This window comes from Oncorhynchus kisutch, linkage group LG22, assembly GCF_002021735.2.
Source record: "Oncorhynchus kisutch isolate 150728-3 linkage group LG22, Okis_V2, whole genome shotgun sequence".
Lineage (NCBI taxonomy): Eukaryota > Metazoa > Chordata > Actinopteri > Salmoniformes > Salmonidae > Oncorhynchus > Oncorhynchus kisutch.
In genome coordinates, this window is record NC_034195.2 from 45,139,876 (window position 1) to 45,162,766 (window position 22,891).

Below are 22,891 nucleotides of genomic sequence, written 5' to 3' on the forward strand. Positions count from 1 at the left end.
TCAAATCAAGAGTCGGCTTTCTATTCCGCAACAAAGCCTCCTTCACTCAAGCCGCCAAGCTTACCCTAGTAAAACTGACTATCCTACCGATCCTCGACTTCGGCGATGTCATCTACAAAATGGCTTCCAACACTCTACTCAGCAAACTGGATGCAGTCTATCACAGTGCCATCCGTTTTGTCACTAAAGCACCTTATACTACCCACCACTGCGACTTGTATGCTCTAGTCGGCTGGCCCTCGCTACATATTCGTCGCCAGACCCACTGGCTCCAGGTCATCTACAAGTCTATGCTAGGTAAAGCTCCGCCTTATCTCAGCTCACTGGTCACGATGGCAACACCCATCCGTAGCACGCGCTCCAGCAGGTGTATCGCACTGATCATCCCTAAAGCCAACACCTCATTTGGCCGCCTTTCGTTCCAGTACTCTGCTGCCTGTGACTGGAACGAATTGCAAAAATCGCTGAAGTTGGAGACTTTTATCTCCCTCACCAACTTCAAACATCAGCTATCTGAGCAGCTAACCGATCGCTGCAGCTGTACATAGTCTATTGGTAAATAGCCCACCCTTTTCACCTACCTCATCCCCGTACTGTTTCTATTTATTTACTTTTCTGCTCTACTGCACACCAATATCTCTACCTGTACATGACCATCTGATCTTTTATCACTCCAGTGTTAATCTGCAAAATTGTAATTATTTGCCTACCTCCTCATGCCTATTGCACACATTGTATATAGACCCCCCCTTCGTTTTCTACTGTGTTATTGACTTGTTAATTGTTTACTCCATGTGTAACTCTTTGTTGTATGCTCACACTGCTATGCTTTATCTTGGCCAGGTCGCAGTTGCAAATGAGAACTTGTTCTCAACTAGCCTACCTGGTTAAATAAAGGTGAAATAAAATAAAATAAAAAAAATCAGGACAGCGATCACTCACCTCGGATTGGACGAACATTTCTTCAACAACAACAATAACCAGGATTCAAACGATATTCTCCTAACACCCCACAGGGCAGACATCCCAATTATTCGCAAAAGGAAGCGACACAGATGACGAAGAGCCGGATGCCTCGTCCAGACCCGCAGAAGACAACTAGGAAAGCTGCCGTTACCGTCCATACTACTTGCCAACGTGCAATCATTGGACAATAAACTAGACGAGATAAGATCATGAATATCCTACCAATGGGACATCAAAAGCTGTAATATCCTATGCTTCACCGAATCGTGGCTGAATGACGACATGGATATTCAGCTCACGCGATACACCCTGCACCGGCAAAATAGAAGAGCACACTCCGGTAAGACGAGGGGGAGCAGTCTGTGCATATTTGTAAACAGCTGGTGCACGAAATCTAAGGAAGACTCTAGATTTTGCTCGCCTGAAGTAGAGTATATTGTGATAAACTGCAGGCCACACTACTTGCCTAGAGAGTTCTGAACTATACTTTTCGTGGCTGTTTATTTACCACCACAGACAGATGCTGGCACTAAGACCGCACTCAGTCAGCTGTATAAGGAAATAAGCAAACAGGAAACCACTCACCCAGAGGCGGCGCTCCTAGTGGCCAGAGACTTTAATGCAGGGAAACTTAAATCAGTTCTACCAAATCTCTATCAACATGTTAAATATGGAACCAGAGGGAAAATATTCTAGATCACCTGTACTCCACACACAGAGACGCGTACAACGCTCTCCCTCACCCTCCATTTGGTAAATCTGACAACTCTATCCTCCTGATTCCTGCTTACAAGCAAAAATTAAAGCAGGAAGCACCAGTGACTCGGTCTGTAAAAAAATGGTCAGACGAAGCAGATGTTAAACTACAGGACTGCTTTGCTATCACAAACTGGAACATGTTCCGCGATTCTTCCGATGACATTGAGGAATACACCACATCAGTCACTGGCTTTATCAATAAGTGCATTGAGGACGTCGTCCCCACAGTGACTGTACGTACATACCCCAACCAGAAGCCATGGATTACAGGCAACATTCGCACTGAGCTAAAGGGTAGAGCTGCCAATTTCAAGGTGCGGGACTCTAACCCGGAAGCTTACAAGAAATCCTGCTATGCCCTGCGACGAACCATCAAACAGGCAAAGCGCCAATACAGGACTAAGATTGATTCATACTACACCGGCTCCGACGATCGTCAGATGTGGCAGGGCTTTGCAAACTATTACACACTAAAAGGGAAGCACAGCCGCGAGCTGCCCAGTGACACAAGCCTACCAGACGAGCTAAATCACTTCTATGCTCGCTTCGAGGCAAGCAACACTGAGGCATGCATGAGAGCATCTGCTGTTCCGGACGACTGTGTGATCACGCTCTCTGTAGCTGACGTGAGTAAGATCTTTAAACAGGTCAACCTACACAAGGCTGCGGGGCCAGACGGATTACCAGGACGTGTGCTCCGGGCATGTGCTGACCAACTAGCAGGTGTCTTCACTGACATTTTCAACATGTCCCTGATTGAGTCTGTAATACCAATATGCTTCAAGCAGACCACCATAGTCCCTGTGCCCAAGAACACAAAGGCAACCTGCCTAAATGATTACAGACCTGTAGCACTCACGCCCGTAGCCATGAAGTGCTTTGAAAGGCTGGTCATGGCTTACATCAACACCATTATCCCAGAAACCCTAGACCCAGTCCAATTTGCATACCGCCCAAACAGATCCACAGATGATGCAATCTCTACTGCACTCCACAATGCCCTTTCCCACCTGGACAAAAGGAATACCTATGTGAGAATGCTGTTCATTGACGACAGCTCAGTGTTCAACACCATAGTACCCTCAAAGCTCATCACCAAGCTAAGGATCCTGTGACTAAACACCTCCCTCTGCAACTGGATCCTGGACTTCCTGACAGGCCGCCCCCAGGTGGTGAGGGTAGGTAGCAACACATCTGCCACGCTGATCCTCAACACTGGAGCTCACCAGGGGTACGTGCTCAGTCCCCTCCTGTACTCCTTGTTCACCCACGACTGCATGGCCAGGCACGACTCCAACACCATTAAGTTTGCTGACGACACAACAGTGGTAGTAGGGCTGATCACCGACAACGACGAGACAGCCTATAGGGAGGTCAGAGACCTGGCCGGGTGGTGCCAGAATACAACCTATCCCTCAACATAACAATTTTTAGGGCCTTCCTCTGACACCGCCTGGTGTAGAGGTCCTGGATGGTAGGCAGCTTAGCCCCAGTGATGTACTGGGCCATACGCACTACCCTCTGTAGTGCCTTGCGGTCAGAGGCCGAGCAATTGCTCTACCAGGCAGTGACGCAACCAGTTAGGATGCTCTCGATGTTGCAGTTGTAGAACCTTTTGAGGATCTCAGGACCCATGCCAAATCTTTTTAGTTTCCTGAGGAGGAGTAGGATTTGTCGTGCCCTCTTCACGACTGTCTTGGTGTGTTTGGACCAATCTAGTTTGTTGATGTGGACGCCAAGGAATTTGAAGCTCTCAACCTGCTCCACTACAGCCCCGTCGATGAGAATGGAGACGTGCTCGGTCCTCCTTTTCCTGTAGTCTACAATCATCTCCTTAGTCTTGGTCAAAGACCCCAGCCACAGACTGTTCGCTCCACTTCCGCATGGCAAGCGGTACCGGAGTGCAAAGTCTATGACAAAAAGGCTTCAACATGGCTTGGGGGCTTCAATACCCCCAAGCCATAAGACTGCTGAACAGGTAACCAAATGGTTACCTGGACTATTTGCATTGTGTGCCCCCCCAACCCCTCTTTTATGCTGCTGCTACTCTCTGCTTATCTTATATGCATGCATAGTCACTTTAACTATACAGTCATGTTCATACTATCTAAATTGCACTGACCAACCAGTGCTCCCACACATTGGCTAACCGGGCTATCGGCATTGTGTCCCACCACCCGCCAACCCCTCTTTTTACACTTCTGCTACTCTGTTCATGATATATGCATAGTCACTAACGATACCTACATGTACATACTACCTCAATAAGCCTGACTAACAGGTGTCTGTTTTTAGCCTTGCTACTCTTTTCAAATGGCTTTACGGTTTTATTTATTTACGTATGTACACACACACACACACACACACCTTTTTTATTCGCACCATTAGTTAGAGCCTGTAAGTAAGCATTTCACTGTTGTAGTCGGCACACGTGACAAATAAACTGATGGATTAAAAGTACATTTACATTGAAAGCACATTCCAATAGGAATATGACATAAGGGAATGATTGAAACCCCTCCCTAACTATGCACAGACTACTTCATTAGATGGTGTTCCCTTGCTATTGAAAGCATATAGCAAGGGGTTGCTGTGTATGTGTAGAGGTCAGGAGAGGGATACACCCTACTACTGACTGTAAGCCTAGTGGAGGTGAAACTACGGCATGGGGAAGAAAGCCATTGTTTTGGTGCCGGCTGCCACAAAAAAGACAATGGACCCTGAGAAAAATGGGGCGTCCTTGAATTGTGCACCACTTCCATAAGAGTGGGTGGAACGAAGTCACACAGCCTTTTTCCCGTGGGTGGGTGGGGGTCCATGTCAGAGTTCACTGTTCCACCCGTGTGAAGTATTGTAGCTGCCACATTAGCCTGCTAGCGACACTGGTCCCTGAGGGGGATTGAGTATGCTAAGTAGGTATGTTGGAAAGGGAAACACACACGCAAGAACATGCACACATGCAAGAACGCAACGCAAAGCGTTGTGTCGTTAACACCCCTAGTAGTATTGACTGTTAAAGGTCCCGTCTGCCAGTATGAACCAAGCAGGAGACTAATCATTGCAAAAAACTTTATTAGGTTGTTACAGTGTGAGGATAAAATATAAAGTGCAAGAGAAATAAAGGAAAGCCAATGGCACTTATTGTGAAGACTGCGAGGGAAACCGATTATAATATAAAAAGACTGCAGGAAGGAGAGAAGGCAGTAGATAAGTTGACTCCACAGTACAGATAACTACTTAACGATTTCTGATCATTTTAAGATGTTCTGAAGATATGACATCACCTGCCTTCACATTTCAGTGATGTTGTCCATAATAATGTCACTTGTGAAAGCCTGCGTTATCAGGGGTTCTCCAGGACTGGGTTGGGAGAATCAGTTGGTCACATTGCATAGTCTGCATAGCCAACACTGAAAGGCTGCTTCCTGCAGAACAGAAATACTGCACAAAGTATCACGTATTGTAATACTATTACACTGCAATTGTTAATCATAATACTGCTTCGAGTTCAGTAGTACATTCTAGAAAGAAAGCAGAGGGATTTGAGAACAACCCAAAGAAGGACACTGTTCTTGACATGGTACAGAACATTAGTAGACAAGTTATGTTTTCTGTGGACCCTAGGAAGAGTAGCTGCTGCTGCTGCTTTCGCAACAGCTAATGGGGATCCTGATATAATACCAAAAAAATACTTGAGTAGACCGAGTTGAGAATCATCCATAGCTGCTTTAAACTCAGAAGGAAAGTGTTCTGAAAAAAAACTCCAACCAAATGAATCTCAGATCGAACAAAACAGTGCATGTAGAGAGAAGATGTAGAGGAGAAGACGAATCAATAGATTTAAGGCATTATTTTCCCCATCCCATCAGGAACTTGGAAACTGAAAATAATTAGCTAAGCTCTTGTGGTCAAGTCTAATTAATAATTTCATTGTTAGACTATTGTTTGTATTCTAGACCAGGCTTAGTTCAAATTACGATTGTGGTCGGGATGCCGGAGAAGATTGAGCTGCTGTACGGTACACTGCGGTCACGGTCTTCTCTAGGTCATGGTCTTCTTCTTGCACTCGACAGAGCAGAAGAGCATTCCCTGTATGGCCATGAAGCGCTCTCCAATTAGACACTTAGCACAGCAGGAGCACTGGAAGCACTGAGGCTCAGCGTGCCAGTGGAACTCCCCGTAGGACACTCGCTGGGCCTCGGGCTCCACTGGGTTCTGACAGGCCGTACACACCTGGAGAGAGAGGGGATGTTTGTTTAAAACACACACACGTATCTAGCACAGTTACAGTTGAAGTCGGAAGTTTATGTAAACTAGTTTTAATGACTCCAACCTAAGTGTTTCAACCACTCCACAAATTTCTTGTCCTACAAACTATAGTTTCCTCCTCAGGAAGGAGACGCATTTCGTCTCTTAGAGATGAATGTACTTTGGTGCGAAAAGTGCAAATCAATCCCAGAACAGCAGAAAAGGACCTTGTGAAGATGCTGGAGGATACAGGTACAAAAGTATCTATATCCACGGTAAAACAAGTCCTATATCGACATAACTTGAAAGGCCGCTCCGCAAAGGAAGAAGCCACTGCTCCAAAACCACCATAAAAAAGCCAGACTAAGGTTTGCAACTGCACATGGGAACATAGATCGTACTTTTTGAAGAGAAGTCCTCTGGACTGATGAATCAAAAATAGAACTGTTTGGCCATAATGACCATCATTATGTTTGGAGGAAAAAGAGGGAGGCTTGCAAGCCAAAGAAAACCATCCCAACCGTGAAGCACGGGGGTGGCAGCATCATGTTGTGGGGGTGCTTTGCTGCAACAGGGACTGGTGCACTTCACAAAATATCATAATCATGAGGAGGAAAATTATGTGGATATATTGAAGCAACATCTCAAGACATCAGTCAGGAAGTTAAAGCTTGATCGCAAATGGGTCTTCCAAATGGACAATGACCACAAGCATACTTCCAAAATTGTGAGAAAATGACTTAAGGACAACAAAGTCAAAGTATTAGAGTGGCCATCACAAAGCCCTGACCTCAAATTATAAACCTGACTCAGTTACACCAGCTCTGTCAGGAGAAATGGGCCAAAATTCACCCAACGTATTGTGGGAAGCTTGTGGAAGGCTACCTGAAACGTTTGACCCAAGTTAAACAATTTAAAGGCAATGCTACCAAATACTAATTGAGTGTATGTAAACTTCTGACCCACTGGGAATGTGATGAAAGAAAGAAATGCTGAAATAAATAAATACTATTATTCTGACATATCACATTCTTAAAATAAAGTGGTGAGCCTAACTGACCTAAAACAGGGAATATTTACTAGGATTAAATGGCAGAACTTGTGAAAAACAGTTTAAATGTATTTGGTTATGGTGTGTGTAAAATTCAGACTTAAAACTGTATCTCATGTATACAATACACATTGTACAGGGTATCACCCACGTACTGCACGCACGCACACACACACTCTCCCTCTTATTCCTTACCGCGGCGTGGCTCTTCATGTAGCAGGGCTTGCAGACAGGCTTGTTGTTCTCCATAACGTACGTCTCTCCAGCCAGCACACAGTCACAGTCAAAGCAGCAGAAGTGCTTCAGATGCCAGTTCTGGTCCTCAGCCTGCGTGTACTCATTACTGAAGATCAGCTGCAGACACACACAGACAGACCAGGTTAATGTGGGGAGGTAGAATTGGGAAAGGATTATTTTAGTTTTCCTCTCATATTTAAAAATATACTCCAGCTCCGACATTCTTGCTCCACAATGTGTTTAAAGGATCTCAAACATATACTCATCACAGCCTCCACCGCTGGGCTTCTCGCCGTCTCCTCAGTGGCGTCCGTGGTACAGCTGTCCCTTCTTTGCTCACCTCTGACCCCTCTCATCCCTGCCTCCCCAACCCCTCACCTCATCACAGCCCCCGCAGCGTGGCTTCTCACTGTCTCCGTAGTGGCGTCCGCAGTACAACTGTCCCTTCTTCCAGAAGTAGATCATGTCGACCAGGAGCTCTGAGCAAGTGCAGCACACGAAGCAGGCTGGGTGCCACAGATTGTCATAGCCAGCACGCTCTGCGTACACTGCAGGCTCACCCTGACGCATGGTCAGCTGGCACTGGTGGCACGACTGAAGAAGGGGAATGGGGATAGAAGGAGAGAGGAAGGAGCAATACAAGAGAAAAGACCTTCGTTAGCAATGCCCTCACTAAAACATTGGCCCTGTAGCACAGCCTCATCCTGGTATTTTATGCCATTATAAACTTAAACTGCATAATGATGATTATGATTTAAGACACTGCCTGACAGCTCCCATAAATCCAAATATTAATTCATTTGGAATAACTAACTGCATATGGGGAGAGACGGGTAGAAAGACAGACAGGCAGTCTGTAGGGGTTTGCATGAACCAAAACCCTGTTTAGATGGAAACATTTTTCATCACGCTTCAAAACCAAACTAAGCAAATCAATATACAAAACTATTCAAAATGAGTCACTCATATTTTCACTTCTGGCTCCATCTTGTGGCCAGTTGAATGTCTGTCCTCATTCTACACTAGCCAACAGTATTCTCTGCTGAGAATATACATTTCAACTCAAATGTGAGACTGTTCTACATTTCAACTCCAGCATATTTTCCTTGAACATATGGACATTGAACGAGAGAGAGTGACAGAGAGAAAAAAGGTAGAGACCGTATCCATGACAATAAATATACACAATATGAAAAGCTAGCTTGGTTCTAGAATTAGTGATGGACATATACAGTGTGGCAAAAAAGTATTTAGTCAGCCACCAATTGTGCAAGTTCTCCCACTTAAAAATATGAGAGAGGCCTGTAATTTATCAATTTTCATACACTTCAACTATGACAGACAAAATGAGAAAAGAAAATCCAGAAAATCACATTGTAGGATTTTTTATGAATTTATTTGCAAATTATGTGGAAAATAAGTATTTGGTCAATCTCAATACTTTGTTATATACCCTTTGTTGGCAATGAGAGAGGTCAAACATTTTCTGTAAGTCTTCACAAGGTTCACACACACTGTTGCTGGTATTTTGGCCCATTCCTCCATGCAGATCTCCTCTAGAGCAGTGACGTTTTGGGGCTGTTGCTGGGCAACACGGACTTTCAAGTCCCTCCAAAGATTTTCTATGGGGTTGAGATCTGGAGACTGGCTAGGCCACTCCAGGACCTTGAAATGCTTCTTACGAAGCCACTCCTTCGTTGCCCGGGCGGTGTGTTTGGGATCATTGTCATGCTGAAAGACCCAGCCACGTTTCATCTTCAATGCCCTTGCTGATGGAAGGAGGTTTTCACTCAAAATCTCACGATACATGGCCCCATTCATTCTTTCCTTTACACGGATCAGTCATCCTGGTCCCTTTGCAGAAAAACAGTTCCAAAGCATTATGTTTCCACCCCCATGCTTCACAGTAGGCATGGTGTTCTTTGGATGCAACTCAGCATTCTTTGTCCTCCAAACACGACGAGTTGAGTTACCAAAAAGTTATATTTTGGTTTCATGGTTTCATATGACATTCTCCCAATCTTCTTCTGGATCATCCAAATGCTCTCTAGCAAACTTCAGACGGGCCTGGACATGTACTGGCTTAAGCAGGGGGACACGTCTTGAATGTCTTCCATTTCCTAATAATTGCTCCCAAAGTTGATTTCTTCAAACCAAGCTGCTTACCTATTGCAGATTCAGTCTTCCCAGCCTGGTGCAGGTCTACAATTTTGTTTTCTGGTGTCCTTTGACAGCTCTTTGGTCTTGGCCATAGTAGAGTTTGGAGTGTGACTGTTTGAGGTTGTGGACAGGTGTCTTTTATACTGATAACAAGTTCAAACAGGTGCCATTAATACAGGTAATGAGTGGAGGACAGCGGAGCCTCTTAAAGAAGAAGTTACAGGTCTGTGAGAGCCAGAAATCTTGCTTGTTTGTAGGTGACCAAATACTTATTTTCCACCATAATTTGCAAATAAATTCATTAAAATCCTACAATGTGATTTTCTTTTCTCATTTTGTCTGTCATAGTTGAACCTATGATGAAAATTACAGGCCTCTCATCTTTTTAAGTGGGAGAACTTGCACAATTGGTGGCTGACTAAATACTTTTTTGCCCCACTGTACTTCATATGAAAGTTAGTTGAAGTACAGTTTGACAACACACACTTCACTTATTCAGTGAGTTGATCTACGGCTTCTCGGAGAAAATCACTCCCTTGTTCAGTCATTCTCTAGTCTCTCTAATCTAATCGTAGCTTCACAAAGGCACGTGTCTGAAGTGAGTCTGACAGTGAGGGGGGGTCATATGCTTTCAGGGCTTTTAAATCCATGATGAGGAGAGAGGGCATTGGAAAGAGATCAAAATCAGGGAACCAGAATGTACCAACAGTGACTAATCAAAAGGCTCTCTTCAATATACATGATGAAGGAAGAGAGAAAAGACATACAGTAGGAAGGAAGGGGACCAAATCTGAGGATAACAACCCACTGTCAGTCATTCATAATATCTCACACTTCAATTGGAGAGTATACTTACATAGTGTCCACAGGGTCCAGCCAGGTGATCTCCAGGGGCTCCCGGAATACCCATGGCCCCAGCAGTGGCAGCAGTACCCATGTCTCCTGGTCCACCTTCTCCTGCCCCAGGGTAACCTCCAGCCCCCATCCCAGGTGGACTCTGTACCACTAGCCCGAGTATACTCCCAGACCCAAGCCTTGTTCGATGACCAGAACCTCCAGGCCCAAAGGCTACCCCAGACACAATTCCAGGCCCAAAGGATCCCCCAGGCCCAACGGATCCCCCAGGCCCAACAGATGCCCCAGGCCCAACAGATGCCCCAGGCCCAACTCCAGGACCAAAGGATCCCCCAGGCCCAACTCCAGGACCAAAGGATCCCCCAGGCCCAACTCCAGGACCAAAGGATCCCCCAGGCCCAACTCCAGGACCAAAGGATCCCCCAGCTCCAACTCCAGGACCAAAGGATCCCCCAGCTCCAACTCCAGGACCAAAGGATCCCCCAGCTCCAACTCCAGGACCAAAGGATCCCCCAGCCCCAACTCCAGGACCAAAGGATCCCCCAGCCCCAACTCCAGGACCAAAGGATCCCCCAGCCCCAACTCCAGGACCAAAGGATCCCCCAGCCCCAACTCCAGGACCAAAGGATCCCCCAGCTCCAACTCCAGGACCAAAGGATCCCCCAGCCCCAACTGGAAGCCCAGGGGCTCCCATCCCATGTCTTCCCATGCCTGGCGCTCCCTGTCCTGGTCCTCCCTCCTGACCCATCATCTCCTCAGGCAGTTTGATGTCTCCCACTCCCAGGGCCTCGTCTTTATACTTGCGGACGAACTGCTGCATCTGTTTGACCTCTGCAGGGGTCAGCTCATGGCACTTGGACGGATCCTGGTCGTGCTCCGGTAGCTGCACTGCCATCTGTTGCCGGCGGTAGGCTGCACCCTCCGTGCCCGCTATGGGACGCCTCTCTGGGGGCAGGAGCTCGATGTAGCGTACCGCCTGACAGTCAATTGGAGAGCAAAGGAGAGGGAATTAGGACTTTGTTAAGAAGGGAGGAGAAGAGAGAGAGAGGGAGGGAAGGAAAGACATGAAGAGAGAAAACAGACAAAAATTAGGAAAAGGAAAGAGGAAGAGTCAGAGGAACAAACAGAGAAAGTGAAAACAAAAAGAGAGCTACAGAGAGAGGCAGTGAAGATCTAACTCAGTCTTCCCTGGGCTCGTGACTAAAATTAAGCTGTGTTGCTGTGATGATCTTGTTAAGGGAGAGATTGGGAGAGGCAACCAGTTGTTATAGGACATCTTACAACCTCTCCCTAACTACCACTACTTAACACATACTTGAGGGATATGAAGAGATACAAAGTGTGACCTCTAGTGGACAGTCTGTTTCTAGTGATTAGCCTGGTTAAATCAGACAACCTAAAACATTTGTTTTTTACTCTGCTAGGCCACGATGACATTCCTTACAGAAACCAAGGAATCAATACTGGCAAGGTTCTTCTAGACCGGTGTTCTCAACCCTGGGATTATCATAGGTATTCTAATTCTATGAAACAGTAGTTATATACTGTTATGTTACTGAAGATAAACTGTTGTTATACCCTTACCATGTGCTGTTTCACCCCTGGAGGAGCCCACTCGTAGGTAACAGACTTCAGGGGAACGGCATCCTTCCTGACAGGTACGACATTGGCTGACACAGCAGTGGCTCTGATTGCCCCAGGTTTGGGCATGGTAGCGGGTCCAGCCCCAGCTCCGGGCCCAGCTCCAGCACCATAGCTAGCCCCAGCACCATAGCCAGCTCCAGCTCCGGACCCATAGCCAGCTCCGGGGCCAGCTCCAGCCCCGGACCCAGCTCCAGACCCATAGCCAGCTCCAGGCCCAGCTCCAGCCCCGGACCCATAGCCAGCTCCATCCCCATCACCATAGCCAGCATTGGCTGGCACATTGTGGGCAGACTGGGGACTGTATGGAACAGCGGTTCCTGATATGGGGCTGGCAGAGATGGAGAAGGTGACCTGGTTGCCCTTGTATGTGGGTACACCGTCAGTTTTGAGCTTGGCAATGAGGCCAGTGTACTTGGTATCCTCGAACAGCTTGCCCACCTTCCTGTTATCATCAGAGTTCATCTGCACATCGTGGTCCGTAAGCCCACACTTACAGTTCCGGCAGATCTTTCTGTGATGGGGAAAGTCAATGGGGAATATGTTAGACTAGACGTATGGTTGGGTCTAAGTACTCACCAAAAATGTTTAGGTTTCCTTTATGATCACCTAACTAGGAAAACCTCTACCAACTGGGCACAGACTTTAATTCAATATCTATTCTACGTTGGTTCAATAACATTATATTGATATGACGTGGAAACAATGTTCAACCAGCGTGTGGCCAGTAGGTAGGCCATACAGCCCTGAAACTCATCACTGAACCTCAACTGCTTTTAAAAATATATATTGTTTCCTTCTAAGCAGGGACTGATTTAGACCAGGGACACCAGGTGCATGCAATGAATTATCAGGTAGAACAGAAAACCAGCAGACGTCGGACCTCATAGGGTCATAGTTGAATACACCTGCCCTATAGCGTAAAGCAGGTCAAAGGCCCAGGCGTTTAGATAGATACCCTATTGCTTTCACATCTTTTCAGATCAGTGGTCATGGAAGAGGAAATATTCATAACTTTCGGGAAACAGTCACAAGCTTGTGAGTAAGTAGAGTTGTGGGAGGCAGGATAGTGGACAAGTGAGATCACCACACTTCTGCTAAGGTGGGATGAGTGATGTCGTCACCTTAGGATCAAATTGCATCAAATAACACAGAATGGCTTTCCTGTTCCGTTCTTATTTCCAGACTGGGCTTGCCCTGCACGCCTGACCAAGACGGAAGGAATTGTGGCAGTTAGGTGTTGCCATAGCAACTGGCCACTGCAGTAGGCACCGGGGCACCTGTTGTGATGTCTTCAGGAAAGCTAGCCGAGTGTGGATAATTGTCAGGGGAAGCAGGAATGCTGGCTTGACTTGAGGACAGTGGGGGACACCTATTTTCATGAGGCATTGGTCCAGATAAAGACTGCATTGTAAGTCCAGAAATCAGACAGGAAGTCAAAGTAATGTAGGACATTAAGGTTATTTCAAATTTAAGAGCACAAAAACTGTAATAGTAGACAACAATGATCGGTTGCAACATGCTTTCAGGGCCTGTGGCTTTCCCTGTTGTGAAGCGAAGAGAAAATAAGCATCGTTGTTGTCCCCATCGAGTCTGGATTATCTTGAATTCAATATATGAAAAATGATAATAAGTATACAGCAGAGACAACAATACAGTACAAACCTCCAGAAGTGGAGCTCAAACCCCTCACACTTGTCCTTGCATTTCAGACACGCCGCCCCAGCGCCAATTTCATGGCCCAGGGTCATCTGCAAACAGACAGAACACAGCACATTAATTAGATTAACAGACGTACGTGGTCTTTAGAAATTACTTCATACCAGCCAGGGCTTGATATTTACTGAAGTTCATATGGTGCAGTCACTATTTAGGCTTAATTGTTTTTGGGATGGCCTTTTCAAATACCCTCGTTAGCAGAATCTGCAGCGTTCTGTAGATGTACAGCGTCACCTTGACATTTGCATATAAAACAAATAAAAACAGAAACTGATGTCCCGTTAATCAAAGATATATTCCAGATTTGATGAGTCAAGCAACAGCCCAATTTCTCAACCATTCTGCATGCATTCTCTTCTATTCGGATTAGTTTACCTCCAGTGCCTATTTTGGATGTTAGGCTACTTGACAACTAAACAAGACTCACTAGGCTATAGGCCTAATTCCAGAGTTTATAGTCACAGCGGATACTGTAGAATCCCCTTCCCCCTTCACATTCGTATCACTCAGACTACCTTCTCTACTTCAAAACACCAGTGTTGTCCGTCTTGCACGTTACTGCTGTCTGAGCCCTTATACGGTCAAGTAATCCACAATGCTGAAAGAGAGCCCCTCTCCAGGGTTGAGCCCCTCTCCAGGGTTGCATCCCAAATGGCACCCTTTTCCCTATACACTTCAAAAGAAGTGCACTACATAGGGATTAGGGTGCCATTTGGGAGGCAAAAACACTCTCCTGTTTGGTGAAGGCCGTTTTTGGCTCAGGGAGCCCTGAAAGTGGAGCAGTGAACCCCCCTCGGCCTTTGGGAATGAGCAGCCGGCCTCTAAAGAGGAATGCCAAGCTCAAGCCAGACTAGAGCTTATAAGAATGTGACCTGTAGATAATATTTACATTAACCATCACCCCCTTTTCTCCACTTAAAGCTGCAATAGGTCACTTTTTGGCAACCTGACAAATTTCACATATAAATGTGTGTTATAGTATAGGTCTGTCATTCTAATAGAAAGCAAGTCTAAGAAGCGGTAGATCTGTTCTGCGCGCTATTTCTATACTTCACATTTTTAAGTTTACTTTTTTGAGTCTTTTACTTTCGGTTTGGTGCACAAGATTCAAACAGCTGAAAATACTATATTTTTGGTTCTGGAAAATATATTTCACAGAGGTTTAGATGGTACAATGATTCTACACTATAGTTGCTTGTTGTGTCACTAAGTGAAATTAGGCAAACTATTAGAATTTTATCGACCAGGAAATGCCGGAGATATATCTGCATAGTGCATCTTTAATAATAGTAAATGATTAAAGAAAGGGAAGCCTAGCTATTGGTGAGTCAGACATACAGTTGAAGTCGGAGGTTTACATACACTTAGGTTGGCGTCATTAAAACTTATTTTTCAACCACTCCAAATTTCTTACTAACAAACCATAGTTTTGGCAAGTTGTTCATGACACAAGTAATTTCCCCAAAAATAGTTTACAGACAAATTATTTCACTGTATCACAATTCCTGTGGGTCAGAAGTTTACATACACTAAGATGACTGTGCCTTTAAAAATGTCATGGCTTTAGAAGCTTGATAAGCTAATTGACATCATTTGGAGGTGTACCTGTGGATGCATTTCAAGGCCTACCTTCAAACTCAGTGCCTCTTGACATCATGAGAAAATCAAAAGAACTCAAACAATAGTACGCAAGTATAAACACCAAGGGACCACACAGCCGTCATACTGCTCAGGAAGGCGACGCATTCTGTTTTCTAGAGATTAACGTACTTTGGTGTAAAAAGTGCAAATCAATCCCAGAACAACAGCAAAAGGACCTTGTGAAGATGCTGGAGGAAACAGGTACAAAAGTATCTATATCCACAGTAAAACGAGTCCTATATCGACATAACCTGAAAGGCCACTCGACAAGGAAGAAGCCACTGCTTCAAAACCGCCATAAAAAAAGCCAGACTACGGTTTGCAACTACACATGGGGACAAAGACTGTACTTTTTGGAGAAATGTCCTCTGGTCTGATGAAACAAAAATAGAACCGTTTGGCCATAATGACCATCGTCATGTTTGGAGGAAAAAGGGGGATGCTTGCAAGCCGAAGAACACCATCCCAACTGCTGCAGCTCACAAAATAGATGTCATCATGAGGGACAAAAATTACATAGATATATTGAAGCAACATCTCAAGACATCAGTCAGGAAGTTAAAGCTTGGTCGCAAATGGGTCTTCCAAATGGACAATGACCTCAAGCATACTTCCAAAGTTGTGGAAAATGGCTTAAGGACAACAAAGCCAAGGTATTGGAGTGGCCATCACAAAGTTCTGACCTCAATCCCATAGAATATTTGTGGGCAGAACTAAAAAGCATGTGCGAGCAAGGAGGCCTACAAACCTGACTCAGTTACACCCACTCTCTCAGGAGGAATGGGCCAAAAGTCTCCCAACTTATTGTGGGAAGCTTGTGGAAATTTACCTAAGTTTAAACAATTTAAAAGGTAATGCTACCAAATACTAATTGAGTGTTTGTAAACTTCTGACCCAATGGGAATGTGAGAAAAGAAATAAAAGCAGAAATCAATCTCTATACTATTATTCTGACATTTCACATTCTTAAAATAAAGTGGTGATCCTAACTGACCTAAGACAGGGAATTTTTACTAGGATTAAATGTCAGGAATTGTGGAAAAACTGAGTTAAAATGTATTTAGCTAAGGTGTGTGTAAACTTCCGACTTCAACTGTAAGGCTCTGCAGTGTCCATCTCATTCTGTATTCAGAAGTCCATCAAACAGCCTTGCTTGCTTCCTCTCTTCTGAAAATATATAGTGAGCAAAAAATTTTTTTTTTAAATAACATGGAACAATTTCAAAGATTTTACTGAGTTACAGTTCATATAAGGAACTCAGTCAACTGAAATACATGAGGCCCTAATCTATGGATTTCACATGACTGGGAATACAGATATGCATCTGTTGGTCAGATATGCATCTTTAGGGGTGTGGATCAGGAAACCAGTCAGTATCTGGTGTTACCACCATGTGCCTCATGCAGCACAAAACATCTTCTTCGCATTGAGTTGATCAGGCTGTTGATTGTGGCCTGTTGTCACACTCTTCTTCAATGGCTGTGCGAAGTTGCTGGATATTGACGGGAACTGGATTCAGAGTAGAGGTCGACCGATTAATCGGAATGGCCGATTAATAGGGCCGATTTCGGAAATCAGTAAATCTGTATTTTTGGACGCCGATTTTGCCCCAATTTTTTTTTACATCTTTATTTAACTAGGCAAGTCAATTAAGAACAAATTCTTATTTTCAATGAAGGCCTAGGAACAGTGGGTTAACTGCCTTGTTCAGGGGCAGAACAACAGATTTTTACCTTGTCAGCTCTGGGATTCAATCTTGCAACCTTACAGTTAACTAGTCCAATGCTCTAACCACCTGCCTCATTGCACTCCAAGAGTAGCCTGCCTGTTACACGAATGCATTAGAAGCAAAGGTAAGTTGCTAGCCAGCATTAAACTTATCTTATAAAAAACTAAATCAATCATAAATCACTAGTTAACGACACATGGTTGATGATATTACTAGTTTATCTAGTGTCCTGTGTTGCATATAATCGATGCAACACTGGGGGATGATTGAACAAAAGCGTATTTGCGAAAAAAAGCAATCGTTGCACGACTGTACCTAACCATAAACACCAATGCCTTTCTTAAAATCAATACACAGAAGTATATATTTTGAAACCTGCATATTTAGCTAAAATAAATCCAGGTTAGCAGGCAATATTAACTAGGTGAAATTGTGTCACTTCTCTTGCGTTCATTGCACGCAGAGTAAGGGTATATGCAAAAGTTTGGGCCTGGCTCATTGCGAACTAATTTGCCAGAATTTTACATAATTATGACATAACATTGAAGGTTGTACAATGTAACAAGAATATTTAGATGCCACCTGTTAGATAAAATACAGAACGTTTCCATATTTTACTGATATAATAAACATTTTGTTTTTGAAATGATAGTTTACGGATTCGACCATATTAATGACCAAAGGCTCATATTTCTGTGTGTTAATTACATGATTTGATATAGCAGTCTGACTGAGCGATGGTAGGCAGCAGCAGGCTCCTAAGCATTCATTCAAACAGCACTTTCGTGCATTTTGCCAGCAGCTCTGTTTATGACTTCAAGCCTATCAGCCTAATGGCTGGTGTAACCGATATGAAATAGCTAGCTAGTTAGCGGGGTGCGCACTAATAGTGTTTCATACGTCACTCGCTCTGAGACATGGAGTAGTTGTTCCCCTTGCTCTGCAAGGGCCGCGGCTTTTGTGGAGCGATGGGTAACGATGCTTCGAGTGTGGCTGTTGTCGGTGTGTTCCTGGTTCGAGCCCAGGTAGGAGCGAGGAGATACTAAAGTGCCTATAAGAACATCCAATAGTCAAAGGTATATGAAATACAAAATGGTAGAGAGAGAGAAATAGTCCTATAAATACTATATTAACTACAACCTAAAACCTCTTACCTTGGAATATTGAACTCTCATATGAAACATGTCTCATATGTTCTCATGTTCTGAGCAAGGAACTCAAACGTTAGCTTTATTACATGGAACATATTGCACTTTTACAACACTTTCTTTTTGCATTATTTAAACCAAATTTAACATGTTTCATTATTTATTTGAGGCTAAATGGATTTTTATTGATGTATTATATTAAGTTAAAATAAGTGTTAATTCAGTAGTTGTAGTAATTGTCATTATTACAAATAAATTAAATTGAAAAAATGAATAAAAAAAAATAATAAATACATTTTTTAATTTTTAAAACTGCTTTTTTTGGTCCTCCAATAAATCGGTATCGGCGTTGAAACATATCGGTCGACCTCTAATTCAGAGCATCTCAAACATGCTCAATGGGTGACATGTCTGGTGAGTATGAAGGCTGTGTAAAAACGAGACATTTTCAGCTTTTTCAGTGTCCAGATCCTTGCATCCTGGGGCTGTGCATTATGCTGAAACATGAGATGGGGGCGGATGAACAGTACGACAATGGGCCTCACGATCTCATCACGGTATCGCTGTGCATTGAAATTCCCATTGATAAAATGCAATAGTGTTGGTTGTCCATAGCTTATGCCTGCCCATACCATAACCCCACCGCAGGACACTCTGTTCACAATGTTGACATCAGCAAAATGCTCACCCACACAACACCATACACGCTGCCATCTGCCCGGTACAGTTGAAACCGGGATTCATCTGTAAAGAGCCCACTTCATCATGCCAGTGGACATCTAAGGTGAACATTTTCCCACTGAAGTCGGTGTCGACGCCAAACTGCAGTCAGGTCAATATCCTGGTGAGGACAACAAGCACACAGATGAGCTTCCCGGAGTCAGTTTCTGACAGTTTGTGCAGAAATTCTTCAGGTTGTGCAAACCCACAGTTTCAGCTGTCAGTGTGGCTGGTCTCAGATGATCCCGCAGGTGACGAAGCCGGATGTGGAGGTCCTAGGCTGGTGTGGCTACACGTGGCATGTGGTTGTGAGGCCGGTTGGACGTACTGCAAAATTCTCTAAAACAACATTGGAGGTGGATTACAGTAGAGAAAGTAACATTAAATTCTCTGGCAACAGTTCTGATGGACATCCCTGCAGTAAGCATGCCAATTGTACACGCCCTCAAAACTTGAGACATCCGTAGAATTGTTGCACTTTTCAGAGTGGCCTTTTATTGTCCCCAGCACAAAGTGCACCTATGTAATGATCATGCTGTTTAATCAGCTTCTTGATATGCCACACCTGTCAGGTGGATGGATTATCTCAGCAAGGGAGAAATGCTCACTAATAGGGATGTAAGGAAATTATTTCACAACATTTGAGAGAAATAAGTTTGTGCGTATAGAACATTTTAATTTTAGCTCATGAAACACGGGACCAACACTTTACATGTTGTGTTTATATTTTTTGTTCAGTATAAATTGTCAATGTTTACTTAAACTTCTCAGGAACACCCTAGACGCCTCTCTTCCCAGAAACCCATTAGTGACATAATGATGCCTTTAGGATACTGATTAATGAAGATAGATAAGAGTGGACTAGAGCCACATACATGTAAATAAAGCTAACCACATATAGCAATCATGATAGCAATCTGTCAGTCGATGATGTAGCATGCAGCCATTGGTTGATGCATGCAAAGTTTGATCAAGGGAACATGACCAATGACACATTGCCATGAGGTGTCTCAGGTTGACAAGGGAAAGTAGCCACAGTCCAGAAAATCTGTGAATTTCAAATGCCAGATGATCTTATGAGCAAGGGCCCAAATACATCTTGAACTTGATGCCTTCAGAATGCATTAACAGAGTTATATTATTGATACTCTTTGAAGATTAGCGAGCAGACAATCAAAACAAGTAGTTTTCTTTGATCAAAGGTCATTAGCAGTTTGACACAATTATCGGGGTCTCACATTTATGATTAGTGATCTAGTAATTATCGCGGCTTCACGCTGGTAATCTACTGAATCTTAAAGGCCATTACTGCGACGTTTTCCCTTTGTACAGGCGCGTGGACCTTGATGATAGCTGACAGATAAAGGCTGGAATCATGGAGCCCCCACTCCACTCCACTCTCATGCCTTAATCTCTCTTAATCTCTTGACAGTTGAATTAACAGAGAATGGTCCTTTGTTATAATGCTATAAATACAATTGAGTGACTCAATCGATGTAGTAGTTAGGTGCTTTGTTGTATCTAAACGATGCTGTCTGCTGCATCAGACCGGTATCATTGATGAGTGGTCGCGCGTGGGAGACGGGACGTCCGTCCTCACCTTCAGAATCAGATTATTGAAACATGATATTGAGAGAACGACACCAATGGTTAGGATGCGAACAATGTAAAAACATATTAGACCAACTACGGGTTTGTTTTATTTGATAAACTGACCTTGCACAGAAGCAAGAAGTTCGAAGGTTCTAGCAATTGGCTACATATTGCTAACACATCTCGTATTTTACAGTCAAAAAGGTAGTCTATGTAGCAAAAGTTACTGGCTTTAATAAAGACAGAACGAGCCATCTCCTTGCTGACTTTACTAGCTTGTAGGATACACCTCTAAGGGCGTTGCCATGTCTTATCTGGAACTATACACAGGCATGAGAACTTACCTTCTTGATTTCCTTTTCTACCTCCATTTTCAGTTCCCCGCTGTAGGCTATGCTGGTTTAGACCCGCCGTAAACTTTCAAAGTAAATACACAAAAACTTGGACTCACTTTACGTTGACACTTATCTTTAGAAACACAAACGAAAGTTTATCGGGTTTATTCTGCCACCACTTCTTCCGGAACGGTCCCGTTCATTGCTTTGTTACTATGAAAGGCTTCCGCTATACAAGTTCTTCAATTCTGGACCAATTGAAATTGAGTGAGCAACCAATAAAGTACAGGACAGCCAATCATCGTTTAGCAAGGGGGGCCTCCTCAACAATAAAACAAAATGAATGAACACGTGAACTACAGTAGTCTATAGGTTCATCCTTTCAATGCTGTTTTGTTGGGTGTGGTTGTATTGGTTCTGGTGGAGCAAATATATTAGGCAGTCATGAGCCTATTGTTGTTAGTGTTTACAGTCAATGTATATACTATTTACAATTAAATGTGTCCTCTTACAGAATATGCCGATAGTTTTAGGGGGGATATTTGACCAAATACTAGACAGAGGAGCAGCAACTTGGTATTAACACTTATGAAATGTATCTGTCGTGTGCAACACATTTCACATTTATGACAGAGATTAATAGTGTGTCTGTCACGCAGATTATACATCGACCCTCTGGTTGATTGGTTGAGTCTTGACACAGTCATGGATAGCAGCTACATTTACTATATAGCCATCCCTCCCAATCTTAAACCTGCACATACTTATCATGCAGATGCAGGAAGTATGTAGTAATGATGTGGTTTAGAGACATCCTACGTCATGTGCATCTGTTTCGCTGTCCTTTTAAAAGAAGGCCTTGGGTGTTCCCCAGCTTGTGGCCTTGTGTAACTGTGTTACAGACAAACTGCAAAACAGGTGGGTATGTAGGCAACGGTATAAATCATCATAAAATCATCATAAGGGGATGATTTGTGTAATTTATCAAACTCATGATAAATTCAAATGTAATTTCTTTCGATGCAGGCATGATTTTGTATGCCCTGTCTTTGCCAGTTGGTATGCAGAGTAATCTTGCATGTGAGAGAGAAAAAATAATTTCAAAACAAAATATTGTTAGACAAAATAAGGTCATGTGTCACGCCCTGGCCATAGAGAGTCTTTATATTCTCTATTTTGGTTAGGCCAGGGTGTGACTAAGGTAGGCGTTCTATGTTCTTTTTTCTATGTTTTTGTATTTCTTTGTTTTTGGCCAGGTATGGTTCTCAATCAGGGACAGCTGTCTGTCATTGTCTCTGATTGAGAACCATACTTAGGTAGCTCTTGCCCACATGGGATTTGTGGGTAGGTATTTTCTGTTTAGTGTTTTTGGTGCGCCTTGCAGAACTGTTCGTTTGTTGTTTTTGTTCCAGTATTCATCTTTATTCAAATTTGTTATGAATACGTACCACACTTCTCTTTGGTCCTCTTCTCCTGACGACAATTGATACATCATGGTTCAAATGCATTCTAACAGGATTTTGTGCACAGTGCTACTTGACAAATGTATTGCTGTCTTTTAGACAAATGTGTTGTGGGTGTGCCTGTCTGTAAGTTAATGATTTACTTCTAGATATGGAAAAACCAACATGTACAGTATCTTTAATCTGTCATTCTTATCAGCTCGATTGCATAAAACAGACTACAGTTACCCTTTCTAGAACGGGCACAGAGGGAGGGCAGAGAGATCTGGTAGTGCATACTGTTTCGGTCTCAAATGAGAGTGCCTATATCAACCAAACATAGCCTAAAGGTAATTGAACAGTTTGTCAAATTATGTCTTAATTAAACTGCCTTCCCAGCAAACAATGAATGTTCCTACCTCTTACAGCGTTCCTACAGTAGACACCAAATAGAACTTTTCAATTCAATCTGACATGAGGAAAAATATTTTGATGTGATATTTTGAAAGCAAGCAGCCACTGTATCTATTTTATTTTTGGTACTTTACCCCTTTTTTTGTGATTTCCAATTGGTTGTTACAGTCTTGTCCCATCACTGCAACTGCCCTATGGACTCGGGAGAGGCGAAGGTCGCGGCTCCTTTACAC

The 22,891-nt window shown here is 43.7% G+C and overlaps 1 protein-coding gene across 2 annotated transcripts; it reads right to left on the reverse strand.

Annotated features, from left to right (window-relative positions):
- Positions 1-4,780: 4,780 nt before the first annotated feature.
- On the reverse strand, positions 4,781-21,054 carry tes (testis derived transcript (3 LIM domains)). 2 transcript variants are annotated; one of them, XM_031801907.1, is made up of 8 exons: positions 20,812-21,047; positions 13,583-13,668; positions 11,861-12,431; positions 10,898-11,252; positions 10,278-10,867; positions 7,640-7,855; positions 7,220-7,378; positions 4,781-5,958 (listed from the first exon to the last, which is right to left on the reverse strand). In XM_031801907.1, the coding sequence occupies exons 1-8, from the start codon at positions 20,836-20,838 to the stop codon at positions 5,767-5,769; spliced, it is 2,196 nt and encodes a 731-aa protein (XP_031657767.1). In that variant the 5' UTR covers positions 20,839-21,047; the 3' UTR covers positions 4,781-5,766. The 2 variants fall into 2 exon arrangements, with proteins under 2 accessions (XP_031657767.1, XP_031657766.1); XM_031801906.1 differs by having other exon boundaries at positions 10,278-11,252; positions 20,812-21,054.
- Between the last annotated feature and the right edge of the window lie 1,837 nt (positions 21,055-22,891).